This window comes from Clytia hemisphaerica, unplaced genomic scaffold (assembly GCF_902728285.1).
Source record: "Clytia hemisphaerica strain Z4C2 unplaced genomic scaffold, Clytia hemisphaerica genome assembly, whole genome shotgun sequence".
In the NCBI taxonomy this organism is placed as follows: Eukaryota; Metazoa; Cnidaria; class Hydrozoa; order Leptothecata; family Clytiidae; genus Clytia; species Clytia hemisphaerica.
In genome coordinates, this window is record NW_027103900.1 from 1,358,012 (window position 1) to 1,372,886 (window position 14,875).

At 36.1% G+C, this 14,875-nt stretch overlaps 1 protein-coding gene across 2 annotated transcripts in view; it reads left to right on the top strand.

Moving 5' to 3' along the window:
- The window catches only part of LOC136808871 (WAS/WASL-interacting protein family member 1-like), a 20,266-nt gene extending 5,431 nt beyond the window's left edge, over positions 1–14,835 (top strand). The window contains exons 1-6 of one of the 2 annotated variants that reach the window (XM_067065431.1): positions 8,030–8,052; positions 8,271–8,495; positions 8,918–9,079; positions 11,833–12,705; positions 12,899–13,009; positions 13,331–13,624. In XM_067065431.1, coding sequence (XP_066921532.1) covers positions 8,312–8,495; positions 8,918–9,079; positions 11,833–12,705; positions 12,899–13,009; positions 13,331–13,449 — 1,449 coding nt within the window. In that variant the 5' untranslated portion in view covers positions 8,030–8,052; positions 8,271–8,311 and the 3' untranslated portion in view covers positions 13,450–13,624. Of the gene's footprint in view, positions 1–8,029; positions 8,053–8,270; positions 8,496–8,917; positions 9,080–11,832; positions 12,706–12,898; positions 13,010–13,330 lie in introns of those variants that run through there. The other variant, XM_067065430.1, reaches the window with a different exon arrangement.
- Positions 14,836–14,875: the final 40 nt, after the last annotated feature.

Genomic DNA, 14,875 nt, shown 5'->3' on the forward strand with positions numbered 1-14,875 from the left:
TTGTAAGTGATGAGTGGAGCTATCATAAAAAAATAAAAATAAAACAAACCTTTGACCTTTCAATACCAAACAAAATATTTCAAAGAATTGATTTAAGTTTGAAAAAGCACCTTTCCACATTCACTTTAGAGCAAAAAGCCGCATTCTGAAATCTGCTGCTCTTCTCGGCAAATAATTCTCAGAAGGTCAAAGAGTCTGGTGCTGAATATATAGTTAGTGGGTCAACTTGTTTTAGTTTCTCTATCTTTATAAAGCCTGAAAACCTATCTGAGACGGGGGTCCCGATTTTTGTCTTTTTTGAAGTCGTACAACTTTTACGTCTTAAAACCAATTTAGCTTCAGGTTTTGTATATAATAACAAAGATATTGAACCAAAATTGGTTTCATTAAAGCTCTTTTCTTCAGCGAAATAAGCCTTTGTAAATTTCAACCCCCGGTTTTATTTCGATATTACAATGTGATTTATAGCGGAGTTGGGGAACGGCTAGATTGTGTGATCTGATTGGCTGAATGAAAACGCGGGACTCGGCCAAGACTTTTTACCGCGTTTTAAACGCGTTTACGCAATGTTTTCTTTCCCACTTCGTTTTCAAATCTGTTGAACATGGATTTGCTTGGACGATTACCTCACGTAACATCTGGTTGGATGTGGTTTGAATTAGTTTGAGGTTTTTGAGTTTGTAAAAGAAGTTTTATGGGAGTATTATGTGGTCTGCCGGGGTTTCCAAAGTTTTTGAGATTCTGTCACAAGGTTCACTCACAGACTTGTCTCAAAACTTATCAACTTTTAGTGCACCAGACTCTAAATTTTAGAACTTTGATGTTAGGTAGAGTTTTTTTTTCTCTAAATTAGAGCGGGATCCCAGGTCTCGAACGCAATCGAACACAATCAAATACCTAGGAATCGGCCGTTCAATGAGATTCGATTGGTTCGATGGCGATTTGTGTTCGAAGTTGTTCAATTGACCTGTCTGGACATACTATCTTTTTTTTAAACAATACTATCTACGTTTAAAAACCGTACTATCTTTTAAAGCGATTTAACCGAGTAACACTTTTAACGAGTGAAAAATATATTTTTAAATGTCAATAAGGTTTTGTCTCTTTACCCAAATCATAGGGCTACGGTGGGGGAGAGTGGGTCCTTTGGGGTAGTGACACACACATTGAACGCAATAGCAGCATTTCAAATAACGGCGTTAAGGAGGAGGGGAAGGCCAACCTGGGCCAACCAAAATCATTAATGAGGAAACAAGTTTCTGTTTAAAAAGGATGGGATCAACGACCCCTAGCGGACAAAATTTGACCAAGTGCCAAAGTTTCGATCTTTCAGGGGGAGAAAGTTGAATTTTCCGATTTTCCAACCCTTAGTGGGACTGAAATTTGAATTTTCTGATTTTTCCGACCCTTAGCGGGAATCCAAAAAAGCTACCCTTAAGGACGGCACATACCGTACCCTCCATTGGTAAAGACCGCCCCGGGTGCAGAAAGCAAGCTGAGAGAACGTGATGATCAGCCACATGTTATCATAATGCGCATGCGCACCGTTGGAAATTGGATAAGCGAGACAGAAAGATTTATAACTCAAAATTTTTTAAATCAGTCAAATTAGTTGATCTATAACCTGACAACCCAACTCGCTTATTGAAGAAAGAAGAAAAGTTCAATTTCAATTTTGGATTAAGGTTCAATATGGTTTCTTTTTAAGGATAGTATAAAAAGATATTGTTGTTACACGAAGATTAGTATATTGTTTTAAAACGAAGATGTTCGTTTTAGAGATAGATATTTTAACGAATAGTAGTTTAAAAAAAAAGATAGCATGTTTTAAAGATAATATGTTTTAAACGAATACTATGTTTAAAAAGAAAGAGTTTTAAACGAAGATATCTTGTTTGAAAAGAAATATGGTTTAAACAAGATAGTATTGTTTTAAGAAGATGTATTTTAAAAGAAAAATAGTCTGTTTAAAAAGATAGGGGTTTTAAGAAGATGGGAATTTTAAAGAAGAGAGTATTTCAAAGATAATAAGGCCGCTCTAAGGTTAACAGATGCGCACCCATGTAGTTTTGGCAAATTAAAGGTGGCGGCATAAGAGCTGTTGATTGCCGACTTCTTCTCAGGCTTCCTAGATCCTAAAAATCCGCAAATGCTCGCCACTGGATTTGAAGATGTTTTAGGACCCGAATGGAACATATTTTTGATTGCCGCCCAAGGCTTTTTAGTTCCTGTTTGGACCTGTGCTTATTTTGTGTTGGAATTTTATGTCAGTTAGGACATTCTAGACTTTAACTCTTATAAACGCAAATAAACGTAGTTGTCTAAGAAAACAGCTATTTTTTTGTTGAATCCATTCGCCATAGTTTATGAAAAATCAAAATTTATTTCACTACATAAAAATAGAAGCTTTTCGGCTTACGCCATCATCAGTATACAAGAATGGTAAAAAATCACAAATTTGTATCTAAAATGTTGAAAAAATTGCCTAATTATCTACAAATAAAAAAGTCATTAATAAGCGCTTGATAAAAATCGTTCCAAAAAACATAATGGGTAATAAATTTATTTTTATTTTTTCCGTGGAGATAGTTCCATTTCAAAAAGTTGTAATTGTTTTTTTTTCTATTTGGTTGTTAATGCGTCCCATAGTGCAATAAATGAGGCTCCAGAAATTTCCTTCCTTAGAGTTAATTGGAGCTTTTAAATGCATCTCCATTGAAGGTGGTGGGTTTTCCTTAAAGTTTTGCGGGCTCAGAATTGTGATTAACATTTTTCGTGTTCGTCCATCTTGTCGTAACATTTCTCTCTGTTTCACCGATATAATTTTGGCCGCATGAACATACTCCCTCATAAATTTGGCATGCCAAGTGGGGATTCTTATCTTTTAAAAAGAAGTTTTTAACTTTCTTAGTTTTCCAAATAATAGAAACTTGATAACGATTATCGGTGAGATGATGGCGTAAGCCGAAAAGCTTCTATTTTTATGTAGTGAAATAAATTTTGATTTTTCATCAGCTATTTTTTTAGAATCTTCCTTACAATCTAGTTTTTCTATTTATAAAAAGTAGATCAGTGTAGACCTAACTCCTCATACAAAAATTACGGGAAACACATATTTGGACTTTGTAACCTATGCCAGCACTTAAGCTGAAGTCCTGGAAAAGCGGGATAAAAACCAGTTTTTTGCAGTTTGCAAAAAAACGTCACATAGATCTTTCAAATTCAGTATGTGAATAGAGAAGTAAAAAATACAACTTTTCTATTTTTCCTTTTTTTTTGCAAAAGTTCTAGAAATGAAAATAAAAGGATAACGATAATTGAATACTATCCACTGATGATCCGAAGCGCCATAGCAAAGCTAGAATCGCTTTGCGTACTCTTTGTTTGAGAAAAAGATCGACTCTCTTTCTTATCAGTTCACGCTTTCCCTCGCCACTCTCAAAGCGTGGTTAGTTCAAGCGGTTAGATCGTCTGTCTCACATGCATGGGGCTCCGAGTTTGATTCCGATGGGTGTCCAATTTTTGAATTCTTCAATTTTCTTTTTTTAATTCTCTTTCTTTTATAATGAAGGTCAATCAAACCAGGGGGGGGGCAAGCAGTTACTACAAGACATGATGTGTAGTAAGTGCTTTTTCAACACTTTTTTTCAGGACCACCACCCTTTGCAGTTACTACACCTTGGTAGTAACTGTTTTCAGAAAAGATTTCCAGGTACCACCCCTGTTTTTGAGTGATATCATCAAAAACATGCTCGAAATTACCCTAAATTGCGATTATTTTTCAACCTAAAGCCATTTTTGTGCTAGATTTTCTTTTAATTTACTTGGTTAACAGCTGTTGCGAACAGTTTAATGATAGTTAGGGAAAGCATAATTTCAAAGTTGGGTCTGAGAAAAATTTCAAATTTTTTTTCGTCCATTTATAACAAAAATATTTTTTTTAACAAAGAATTCTTTCACAAAAAAATCATTTTTTGTGAAAATTTTTGAAAGTTCTTTAAAAAGAATTAAAATATAAGCACTTACTACACCAAAAGTGCTAGTTTTAGTGTTTGGCACCACCCCCAAACAGCAGTTACTACACTGTGTAGTAACTGTTTTCATAACTTCTGAATACAGTACCACCACGGTAGTAAGTGTCATACTGTCTTGTAGTAACTGCGTGCCCCCCCCCTGATCAAACAAGTAACTAGCATATATTACCTCCGCTCTCTGTCTAAGGTTTAGATTTAAGCTATGATAGCATCACTTAATAAGAACTTTCTTTAGTTTTTTTTCTTCAATTTTTTTTTTTTGCCACAAGCCATTATTCAAGGCTGACATATAGAAGACAGGTATAGGCGTTTGCGCATGCGTTTGCTGACTGACAGTTTCAGTTTCACCTTCACTTTCACTTTCAGCCAGCGAGTGAGCAAGCGGTTCATTGTAAGAGAATCGTCAAATAACTTCTTTCAGAATCATTGAACTTCTCATTTTATACTATAAAGGCAGAATAATAATTGATTTCTGGGTCAAAATGTTGGGTACTTGATCCAATTTTTGCTTATCTTTCTTGCGTGGTTGTTATTTGAATTTCAGTATTCAATGTTTATAAAATACGGTTATTATAAGAGTATTAAACTCCTCACTAGGAGGGCTAAAAATTGGTTGTGATTTAAAACCTCACTTTTTGGGGTTCTATTTTTGAATGCAATCATGGGTCTACCTCTTTTTTCTTTCCATTTGTGGGAATACAGTGCTGACAAGTTGACACAACACATTGACAAGTAATCTCGCTCTGTCAGTATAGACTTAAACTCATATATCAAGATTACGGGATTTTGAGTACAGGCCGATTTTGTTTTTGTTTTCAGTGGTTTCATTTTTGATTTCAAGCCAACATCTTAGCAACAGGGTGCTCGCCCATAGTTACAGGGGTTTGTGCAAAAAAATAAACATAGAAAATTCTCCAAATCCCCCAATTCGATTTATGTAATGAAAAATGAAACTTTTCTATGTTTCACTTTTTTGCATCTATTCTTCTAATTCAAAATATTTCAATTTTCAATAAAATTGAATTTTGAAGCTGGAACTATTTAAAATTCGCCGGAACAACCTATTTTCACCGGAAAGACAGTATTTCTTGAATTTCTCAAGCTGTACTTTATATTTTTTATGAAATTTTGCACACTGATGCAAAATGACAATAGCTAAATCATGACAGAGCCAGATTTTTGAAAAACTTTTTTTTTTTTTGGATAGCAATATTTGCATGATTTTGAAATACATTATTTGCGCACCTTTGATGCAAGTAACCATTCACAGGGTTTTATAAACTTTTAGGAAAGTAGGAGATTGAAGGTCAGAGGTCGGCTACTATTTTAGTGATGCAGCTATGGTTGGGCCCGAAGGGGAAGAAAATTTTGAAAAATCAGGCACTTTTAAGTACTGAAAAAGCGTTTTTTAGCAATAAAACTATAGAAAAATCTAAGCAAAAAATAATACTTTTTAGGTAAAAGTGTAATATTAAAATATACACTTAATATGTGATTAGATTATATACCTAAATATACCTAAATAAATGTATCTAAACTGAATCTTGTTTGAGTTTTTATTAAAAGTACATCATTGAAAAAAACCCCTTATTATCAAGCTAAGTGCTTATAAAATGAATATGCTAGCAGACGTTAGGCATGTTTAAAAGTAAACAAAGAGAGTGAATGAGAAAATATTACACTATGGCGTAGTTTATATGGCCGGTTTTTTGCCGTGTCTAATTCAAATAACTTCATCAAAAAAACTAAGTCTAATTGAGTGATGTTTTAAGCTCCGATCACAAGAATTGTATTTTTATTTTTGACGGCAGAAAAAAAAGGGTTTGTTCATTTATGAAAACTGTACTTTTTCTTCAAACTGTCATATTTTAAGAAATATCTGAGCTATAAACCTAAAATCTCACATGCAGGCTTCAAATCTACTACTTTAATGGGGTAAACTTTCACGTGGAAATTAAAAAATTTTGCGGGGACTTAATTTCGCGGGTGACACTATTGGGTGGCAATACTTTTACTGTCAAATAATGCATGGTTGTTGAAATACGCATTATTTGCGCTTCTTTTATGCAAGTAGCCATTGAAATAGTATTTATTTGCCATATTTTGAGTTTTGTTTAGAAATATTTTGCGGATGAGCCCCTTCCAAAGTTCCATTGGGACTTAATTTCGCGGATGACACCCAAATCCACAAAATATGCGAAATTTAAATCCCCGCAAAAGTTTATCCCATTAAAGTAGGGTATGAGTGTTAAAGATCTCATGGAGATAAGATAAACAGAAAAAAAAGTTACGTCAAAAATTTTAGGGGTGTAGTACAGTGGTAGAGCATCCGGCTACGGTATGCAAATTTGTGGGTTTAACCATCAGCTGGGTCATACAAAAGGTTCCCAAAATGGTACTTGATGGCCTCTGCTTAATGCTCAGCAATAAGGACCAAGGGTTAGTGGAGCAATCCAGGGAGAAAGAGTGCTACCCTCCCCATACCTTCAGATCACCTCTGACTGCAGTCGCAGACTTAAAATTATGTTTTCGATCAAAAAATCTTATTTCAAACAGTCCTGGCTGCACATAAACCAGCACTGACTGCTTCTTAGACTGGTTGGGCCATTCGCTAGACCAGTCCTGGCAGCTACTTTGGGTTTGTTAGTAATGATTACATCAACTAATTTTTGAAAAGGCTGTTGACTGGTCAATCGAGGCTGGTCTGGGACCAGATGCTTCAAAGTGGCCGTTAAATTAACTAGACTAGTGTCTTAGCGGCCTTTTGGAATACTTTACAGGTTATTCACCAACCCTTAAAAGACCTTCTCAAGACCAGTCTAATATTCCTATAGTTTGAATCCCCTTTTTAATAGTGGATGCCAACTTTTTTTTTTTTTTTGGGGGGAGAGGGCTTGTATACTAAGATTTGCCAAAAAACTAGGGGGGGGGGGTCGGAATGTAGTGGCCCCCAGAAAGGCGGTTTGGAAACTTTGGCCAATTCAATCATATGCATTTGGTCACACTGGGTCACAGAAAGTTAAAATATGTATCAACAAAATAGGAAAGTGTATACGTTAATAAAAGTTTCTTTTGAAACGATTTTTGTAAAAAAGGGGGTGGTTTCGTTACAGAAGGGGGATAGGTATATAGGGAAACTAAATAAACATGGGGGTTTGTACCCCTTCGCAAGCTACCTTATAAGTGGATAAAAATTTTGCGTGGATTTTTTTGCAAATAAAAGATCTAAAATTTCTTTAATTTTTTTAAGGGTTTTGACAAAAATCCTGATTTTTATTTTTATAGAAGGACTACATTCCTTGCAAATCCCCAAAATAGGCAAAAAAAAATGAAAATTAATCCACACAACATTTTAATCAACTTAAGGTATTCACAGTTTTTATAACTGAATCTTACAGGAATGTTTTTTTCTGAATCCCCTGTTACGGAGAAACTACCCCTCTTGAAACTACCTCTCTTGAAAGTACTTATATTTCGGTACTACTACTCTCTTTTTAATATTGCTAAAAGTAACTGACCTAAATCTCTTAAATATACCTCCAAATATATTTATCTGTATCTTTGAAATTAGGCCTGTTTGGAGTAAGAAAACTATCACTCATTACAAGAATCATTACAATTATATGTAGATAAAACTAAATCTAAATCTTTAAATTTCTGCTCAAAAGTCAAAACTACGCTTTGTTATACATTCTACAACCTTTCTGGATTCTGAATTTTAATTTGATAATCAAAATAGGTAAACATTGAAGGCAAAATGTAAGCTAAACGTTTTGTTAATAGTAGAGATTTAATCTAAAATAAAAGAAAATACTTTGTTTTATTTATTGTTTCCTTTTGAATATACGAGATTAGTTGCTATGACAATTAGCTATATTTCAAAGCTAATGACTTTCGATTATAGCTGAGTGAGGATCTTGTTTTCTTTAGATTTAAAAATCAGAGTTTGTTCTCTGTTTTTATTAAGTAGTTTAAACAGGGGTGAATGAGGCCTGAGGATCGACACTTAGGTTATGTAGTAGGTTATTTTTTTATAACATAAATTCATAAATTCATCTTTCACATAGATTTTTTTCATTAAATAATAGATTATGGCCCTGGCTGTAACTGAACATAAGGACAAAATCATTTTACTCATTTTTGAGTGAAAAGAACAATATCATCATCGAGTATAGAAAATCAATCTTGAAAGTACCAATAAATTCATTATATCAAATCTTTTATATTATTTTTTAGGGTAATTGCACACTACTGGTTTAATTTGTCGTTGAATTCAGATGCCTCCACCTCCACCACCTCCGCCGGCAGCACCACCACCACCCAAAGCGTCGGCTACTGCAGTTGCAAAACTAGGTGGAGGAGATGGAAATAAAGGACGGGGTGCTTTATTAAGTTCAATTCAAGGTGGTGCAAGGTTAAAGAAAGCAGTGACTAATGATAGAAGTGCTCCTGTTACAGGAAGTAAGCTTATTCCTAATAATCAGATCTACGATTTAGAAACTCTTCCGGGTGACCTATGTAAAAGTATCAGGGTTTGATGGCTATATAATTTGGTTCAGTGAAGTCGAAGTTCACTTTTAAAGATGATTGCTCTTCGCTTTGTACAACTTTTTCATGCTTAGACAATCTGCAAACCACCAAGCACAATAGTTCTAAAAGAAACTGTAGCGAAGTGTTTTTACATTTTTCCTGGTAATTATTTGGGGTTTCAATATCAAATATTTAGTAAGTTTAGTTCCTCAGAAGTAACAATTTCTAGATGGAATTAGGGAAATGTGTTCTACTTTGAGTATTTTGTTTCAAATTCCACCAGTCATAAACCTTGAGATATATTGAAATTCAATTCTTTCAACACTGAAAAACCTTGTTTTTTCTCATTTCAGATGTGAAAAATGGACCCTCAGGAGGAGGAGGAGGGGGAGGCAGTAGTGGAGGCGGAGGAGGAGGTGGGGGCAGTATGCCTGCCGGTGGAGGTCTTGGAGGCCTTTTTGCTGGTGGTATGCCCAAACTTCGTTCTGCTGGTGATCGCAGACCTGGAGGTGGAGGTAAATGACTTATTGTTTACTTTTTATTGACAATAAATAGAATTGAAATCATCCAGTCATTGTACAATGATATTGTTTTTGGACCTACCCCGGTGGAGGTCCTATAAATTAACCTCTGTTCGTCCGTTCGTTCGTTCGTTACCAACTTTTCTCGAGATTGGCTCATTAGTTTTTCCTGATTTTTGGCACAATGATGTAAAATGGTAATGGCCAAAATTTGATGGAGCCCGATTTTCGAAAAAATATATATTTGGGCAAATTTGGGCCAAAAACTGCCTAAAAATAGGGTTTTTTGGACTTTATGCAAAATCCTGTCATTACTTTTTTCTGATTTTTTGTACAAAGATGGAGGGCAAGATTCTCTAAAGAATGGCTGAAGTGGTTTTTCCTGGAAAATTCTTATTCACCTTAAAAAACGGATTTTCGTATTTTGGGGAAATTCCCTTTAACCAAATAAGAAAATATAGCTTTTCTTAATGTTGACTCATTATTTTTTTTTGATTTTTTGCACAATGATGCAAAATGGCAATGCCTAAAATGTGACGGAGCCCGATGCTTTAAAAAAGATTTTTTTCCGGCCGAAAATGCCGGAAATATGCCAGAAAAACTGGTTTTTTCTCAAGATTTTATCATTGGTTTTTTCTGATTTTTTGCTCAAAGATGCGTATTAACAATGCCCAAAACATGGCCTAGTTCGATTTTTGAGAAAATTTTTTTTCCGGTTGAAAATGCCGGAAATCGCCGTGTTTGCCGATTTTCATTGGATTTTTTCCTTATATTCATTTCTATGCTTTTTACACAAAAACATTATTGATAACAATGCACACCATCAAGCATGACTCAATTGTCAATAAAACTGATTTTTGCGACCAGAACTTTCTATTTATTTTTTCCCTACAACCCTTCCCTGTCCCCCCATCAACAATCAATGATGAATTTATTGCGTTATGCATTTTCGCTAAACGCTATATTTTCTGACTGATTTTTTTTTTCATTTTTCTCCTCGCATCAGCATCTAGCTTGTTTACTCTATAGTGACTGGGTCAGCTCCCCCAAGAACAAAGATATTGCCAGTTTAGGAAACCCCCTTCTCCCCTGAAAATGAAAAACCTTTTAAGCGCCCCTTTGAATTTTCTTTTCGTCCCCTTCGCCCGGTGTTTCTGAAACCATTATCTATGATTCACCTCTTGCAGAATCCCCCAAACATATTTCATTTTTTCTCCCTCGCCCTGTTTCTTTGCAAACATCTTCCAGCCTGGAATTAATAACTAATGTATGTTGGAACTACCTGGAGGACCTATAGATTAAAAGTCGTTCGTTCGTTCGTTCGTTCGTTCGTTCGTTCATTATCACAAAAATGTGTAACCATAAACTTGATCGTGATTTAGCCCAATTTCCGAGTGATAATTTTTTTGAGGGTAAACTCGACCAAAAAACGGTTAAAAAGGGTTTTTTGGATTTTTTTACGAAATTGGATCGTCAGTTATTTCTGATTTCTTGTACCAAAATAATGTATCATCAGTTGAGCACATCACAAATAACTGATTAACAGCTCAACTCGTGATTGATTTAATCGTTTATATAGAGTTTGAAGTATTTTTTTTTTAGTTTTCTGTTGATTAGCCAGGTAGGTCCATAAAAGTATCACTTGTTAAAACCAGATTTATATATATGTATTTGTTGATTTTGAGTAGTTCACCAATGTAACGTCAGTTTGGGTAGCAGGTGGCTCCAAGTTACCTAGGGCGTGGCGACCCTACCCTCTTGCGAGCCAATACACAAATCTTACGCATTGACTTATTTGGTAGCATAGATTGATACTTTCAACTCTACAGAGTGTGGCGACTCTGCCAATAGCAAGCCGTAACGACAACTCAGCAACAACAGCAAAATCAACAATAAATCTGGTAGCAAGAATTAACCTTCTCAGAGTATGGCGACTCTGCCAATAGCAAGCCGCAACAGCAACTCAGCAACAACAACAAATCAACAACAAATTTGGTAGCAAGAATTAACCTTCTCAGAGTGTGGCGACTCTGCCATTAGCAAGCCGTAACGACAACTCAGCAACAACAGCAAAATCAACAATAAATCTGGTAGCAAGAATTAACCTTATCAGAGTGTGGCGACAAACTACAACAATCAAAAGATTTTTGTGGAATGGGTTGATTGATTTTAATGAATCTTGCCAATAACAAGCCAACCAACAACTACAGCAGACAGCAACAGCAGCGACAAACAACAACAGCAAATCTGTAGCAAGAAATTGTAATTTTCAGACTTTGGCGACTGTAAATAGTGATGCTACAATACTAATTATTTTAAGTACAAACTTATTGACCTGTTTTACGAACGAACTCATAACGGAAATAAAACGAAAATTTGACAAAGACGATGATGATGACTGAAGATGATGATGAAAATGATGAAGAACAAATTTCGATATCTCAAACTCTCTAAGAGTGATAATGATATTGATACCAAGTACACAAGAGACCTTTAAAGAGACGTCTCTACAAAGGAAATTAAGCAACCTTTGCTTTATGTGAGCTTTTTCTGACGACTACATTGTACATAATATTTTGAGCAGGGTTTTTCTTTTTTGAATAAAAGACGATTCTGATCGAATTCTTTTCATTGCATTTTTATAATTGAGAATCTCACCACGGTTACCAATTTATTCACCAGTTATTCTGATCTTTTTTAAAGTAATCATATCATTAATGTTCCATTTTCATTTTTTTTTGTGCTAGGTGGAGCTGGTCCTCCAAAGTTTCCACCTGGAAGAGGTAAGCCATCAGTTGGATCAGGTCCAAAACCACCACCATCTACTGGAGGCCCAAAGCCACCTGTCCCATCCGAAAACGCTAAACCTGCACCACCATCAGGAGGATTCAAACCTCTCCCGCCATCAGGAGGATTCAAACCTCCCCCACCAGGAAATCTTTCAAGGCCAGGTAATAAGCCTCCTCCACCTAACAACAGGTCAGGAGGCGGTGGTTTCCCTCCACCACCACCAATGCGTAACGAGGCTCATTCAGCGCCTTCTTCGAGACCTCCCCCGCCATCAAAATCAAGTGCGCCACCGCCGCCCCCAACGAGGAGTGATCAACCACCAGCACCTCCATCCAGTAGAGGAGGCCTTCCGCCTCCACCACCAAGAGGAGGCTCGCAACCTTCGCCACCGGCTCGGGGACCATCAACACGTTCAGGACCACCACCTCCACCACCATCCTCAGCAAGGCCAAACATGCCACCACCACCTCCCCCAGGTAGAAGTGGCGGGCCACCACCACCGCCCACAAGAAGTGGTCCTCCGCCGCCTCCACCTAGTAACAATAGGGGGAGTTTACCACCACCACCACCTGGAAGATCAGGACCTCCCTCCGACCAGGCACCTGCCCTTCCAAATAGTAGAAGGCCATCTACACGCAGTGCTCCACCGCCACCACCACCTAACCAGAGAGTGTCAATAACGCGGTCAGAAGCTCCCAGCTCCTACGGTTCAAGGGATCTACCACTTCCCCCACCACCTGCAAATAGAGGAGGAGGCGTTGCAGAAACAGGACGCACTGGCTCAATCGGATTCCCTCCACCACCTCCCCCAGATGCTGTCTTATCTGGAGGTAAATGCTTTATTCTTCCTCATTGTTAATTATGATACCACGAAGTGGTAATCAAATGGCAATATTTCCTGGTAATAATTAAAAGCCAATATAGTCTAATCGTCATAATATTCTGATATTCTAATGTCTTCACTGAATAGTTAAAAAAATGATGTGTATGCTTTTGATATGTATCAAAAATTCTTTCTTCCAGGTAATAATTTCGAGTCTCGATTCAACTTCCCGAAAGACATTCCAAACCCTCCACCTTATGGGAATGTATCGAAATCGTATCCAAGCAGACATCCACGGAATACTGTCAAAGGTAATACACTGTCAACTACTTTTTCTTCACAACTTTATAAAGATACTTTAGGGCATCCCTCAAAACAGCATCCCTCAAAACAGCACAAGTTTAATTAGGCGAGCAACTTGTTCTGGCGAGGGATTCAACAAAATTTGCAGAACTCTCCGAAATTACTTCTCAACGAAATAAGTTCTCTTAAGGTGGTATAAGATTGTGAATTGGTACTTCGAAATTATCTTCACGATACTAACAGATACTAAAGGTGATTCAGTATGATGAATATGTTTTTGAAGGGAAGATATTATTTTGAAAAAAATTTCCTTCTTTTGTCCTTAACAGGTGGCGCACCTCCGAATAGATCAGCACCCGCACCGCCCGGTCGAGGAGCACCGCCACCCCCACCGCCTCCAGGAGGAATGGGTGGTCCACCTCCTCCGCCGCCTCCAATGAGAAGGTAGAATATTTCAACAATAGGTAGGGATTGTTTGCAATTTTGTTGGGTTGATCGAATGTCCAAGGTGGTTACGTCTGCTGGTCGGTATGTACAAATTCAAAAATGATGATTGTAATTAAATGGAAAAGATATTTTTGAGAAATTTATACGATTATTGTTGTTAAATGGAGTAGCATTACATACTTCATGTTCAAAAGGGTTCGTCAAAGCCCTTCAAAAGTGAACCAGTATTAGACTTTAATAAATGACAATATTTCAAATGGTGAAATTATTGTCTACGATACTCTGTTGATTTTTTATATTTCTGAATTGAAAAATAAAGAAGATTTTTGGAAAATCTCTTACAAATAAGTTGTCAATTTTAATTATATTTTTTAAATATTGTACAGTTGCTCTAAAATCACTCTTTGATGGATTTACTTATGAATGTAGTACCCTCTCGTGTGCATAATCGAGCTTACAAGAGTATAATACTTCGCATCCCAGATGCCCTTCCTTTGGGTGTACTAAATAGCCAATGACTCATCCAGATGTATAGGCCATTTCACAGTCGCAATACGTAATGGGTAATCAGGACCACTGCGCCCTAATGATGACTTACTATTGGTCCAAAGTTTTGAAATTTTTTAAAGATTTCTGTGTCTAACCCACGGGAAACCGTTATCGGGGCGCAATCAGCCCTGATTACCCATGATCCATTTCGACTGTGAAATGGCCTATTGATGTAACTACAAGTAATGTTTTTGATTTTTTTTGGTTGACTTAATCGTCAAAATTTCAAAATTTCTTTATGCATACACACAGTTTTAATCCAGTTAAAAAAAAACGCAAAAAGCAGATGCCTTGTTGGTTGTCATTTTGCGAAATGATTAAAATTAAAATTAGAGCTTGAGCTGAAAGTAATTTCTTCACTCTGTAAAAACATTTTTGCCTGTATTGAAAGAAATCATTTTTGTAATAAAATCTTAGAAATATATTTTAAATTTTTTGCCTAGTTTTTTGTTCATTGTCGCTATTATTATTACAGTATCATCATTATTATAATTATTTTGAATTTTTTTTTTGTGAAAACGTGGAATTCATGAATCTTTAATATGAAACTTCTTTAGAAATTCTTCTTAGGACTGAAATTTATGAGGCCAGTGAAAATTTTGTTGAGCGACAATTCTATCAGGTTTGGTGAAATCCGTTTCTTATTTTGCCGTTCGTTTCTATTCAGTTATTTTTTGTTGAGATGGCGTACATATTGGGGGCTTTTTTTTCTTTTTCTTCTAATTTTTTCTGTTTTAGATATAAAATAAAAATGTTTGTATACTGCTGCAGGTTCAATGAAAAAGGAATCTGTCATAGTTATTTTTGCCACTAAAATTATTTGAACTTTATACATAAACCAATTTTGTGTTTTCCCTGTTTCCTTACATTCTACATTC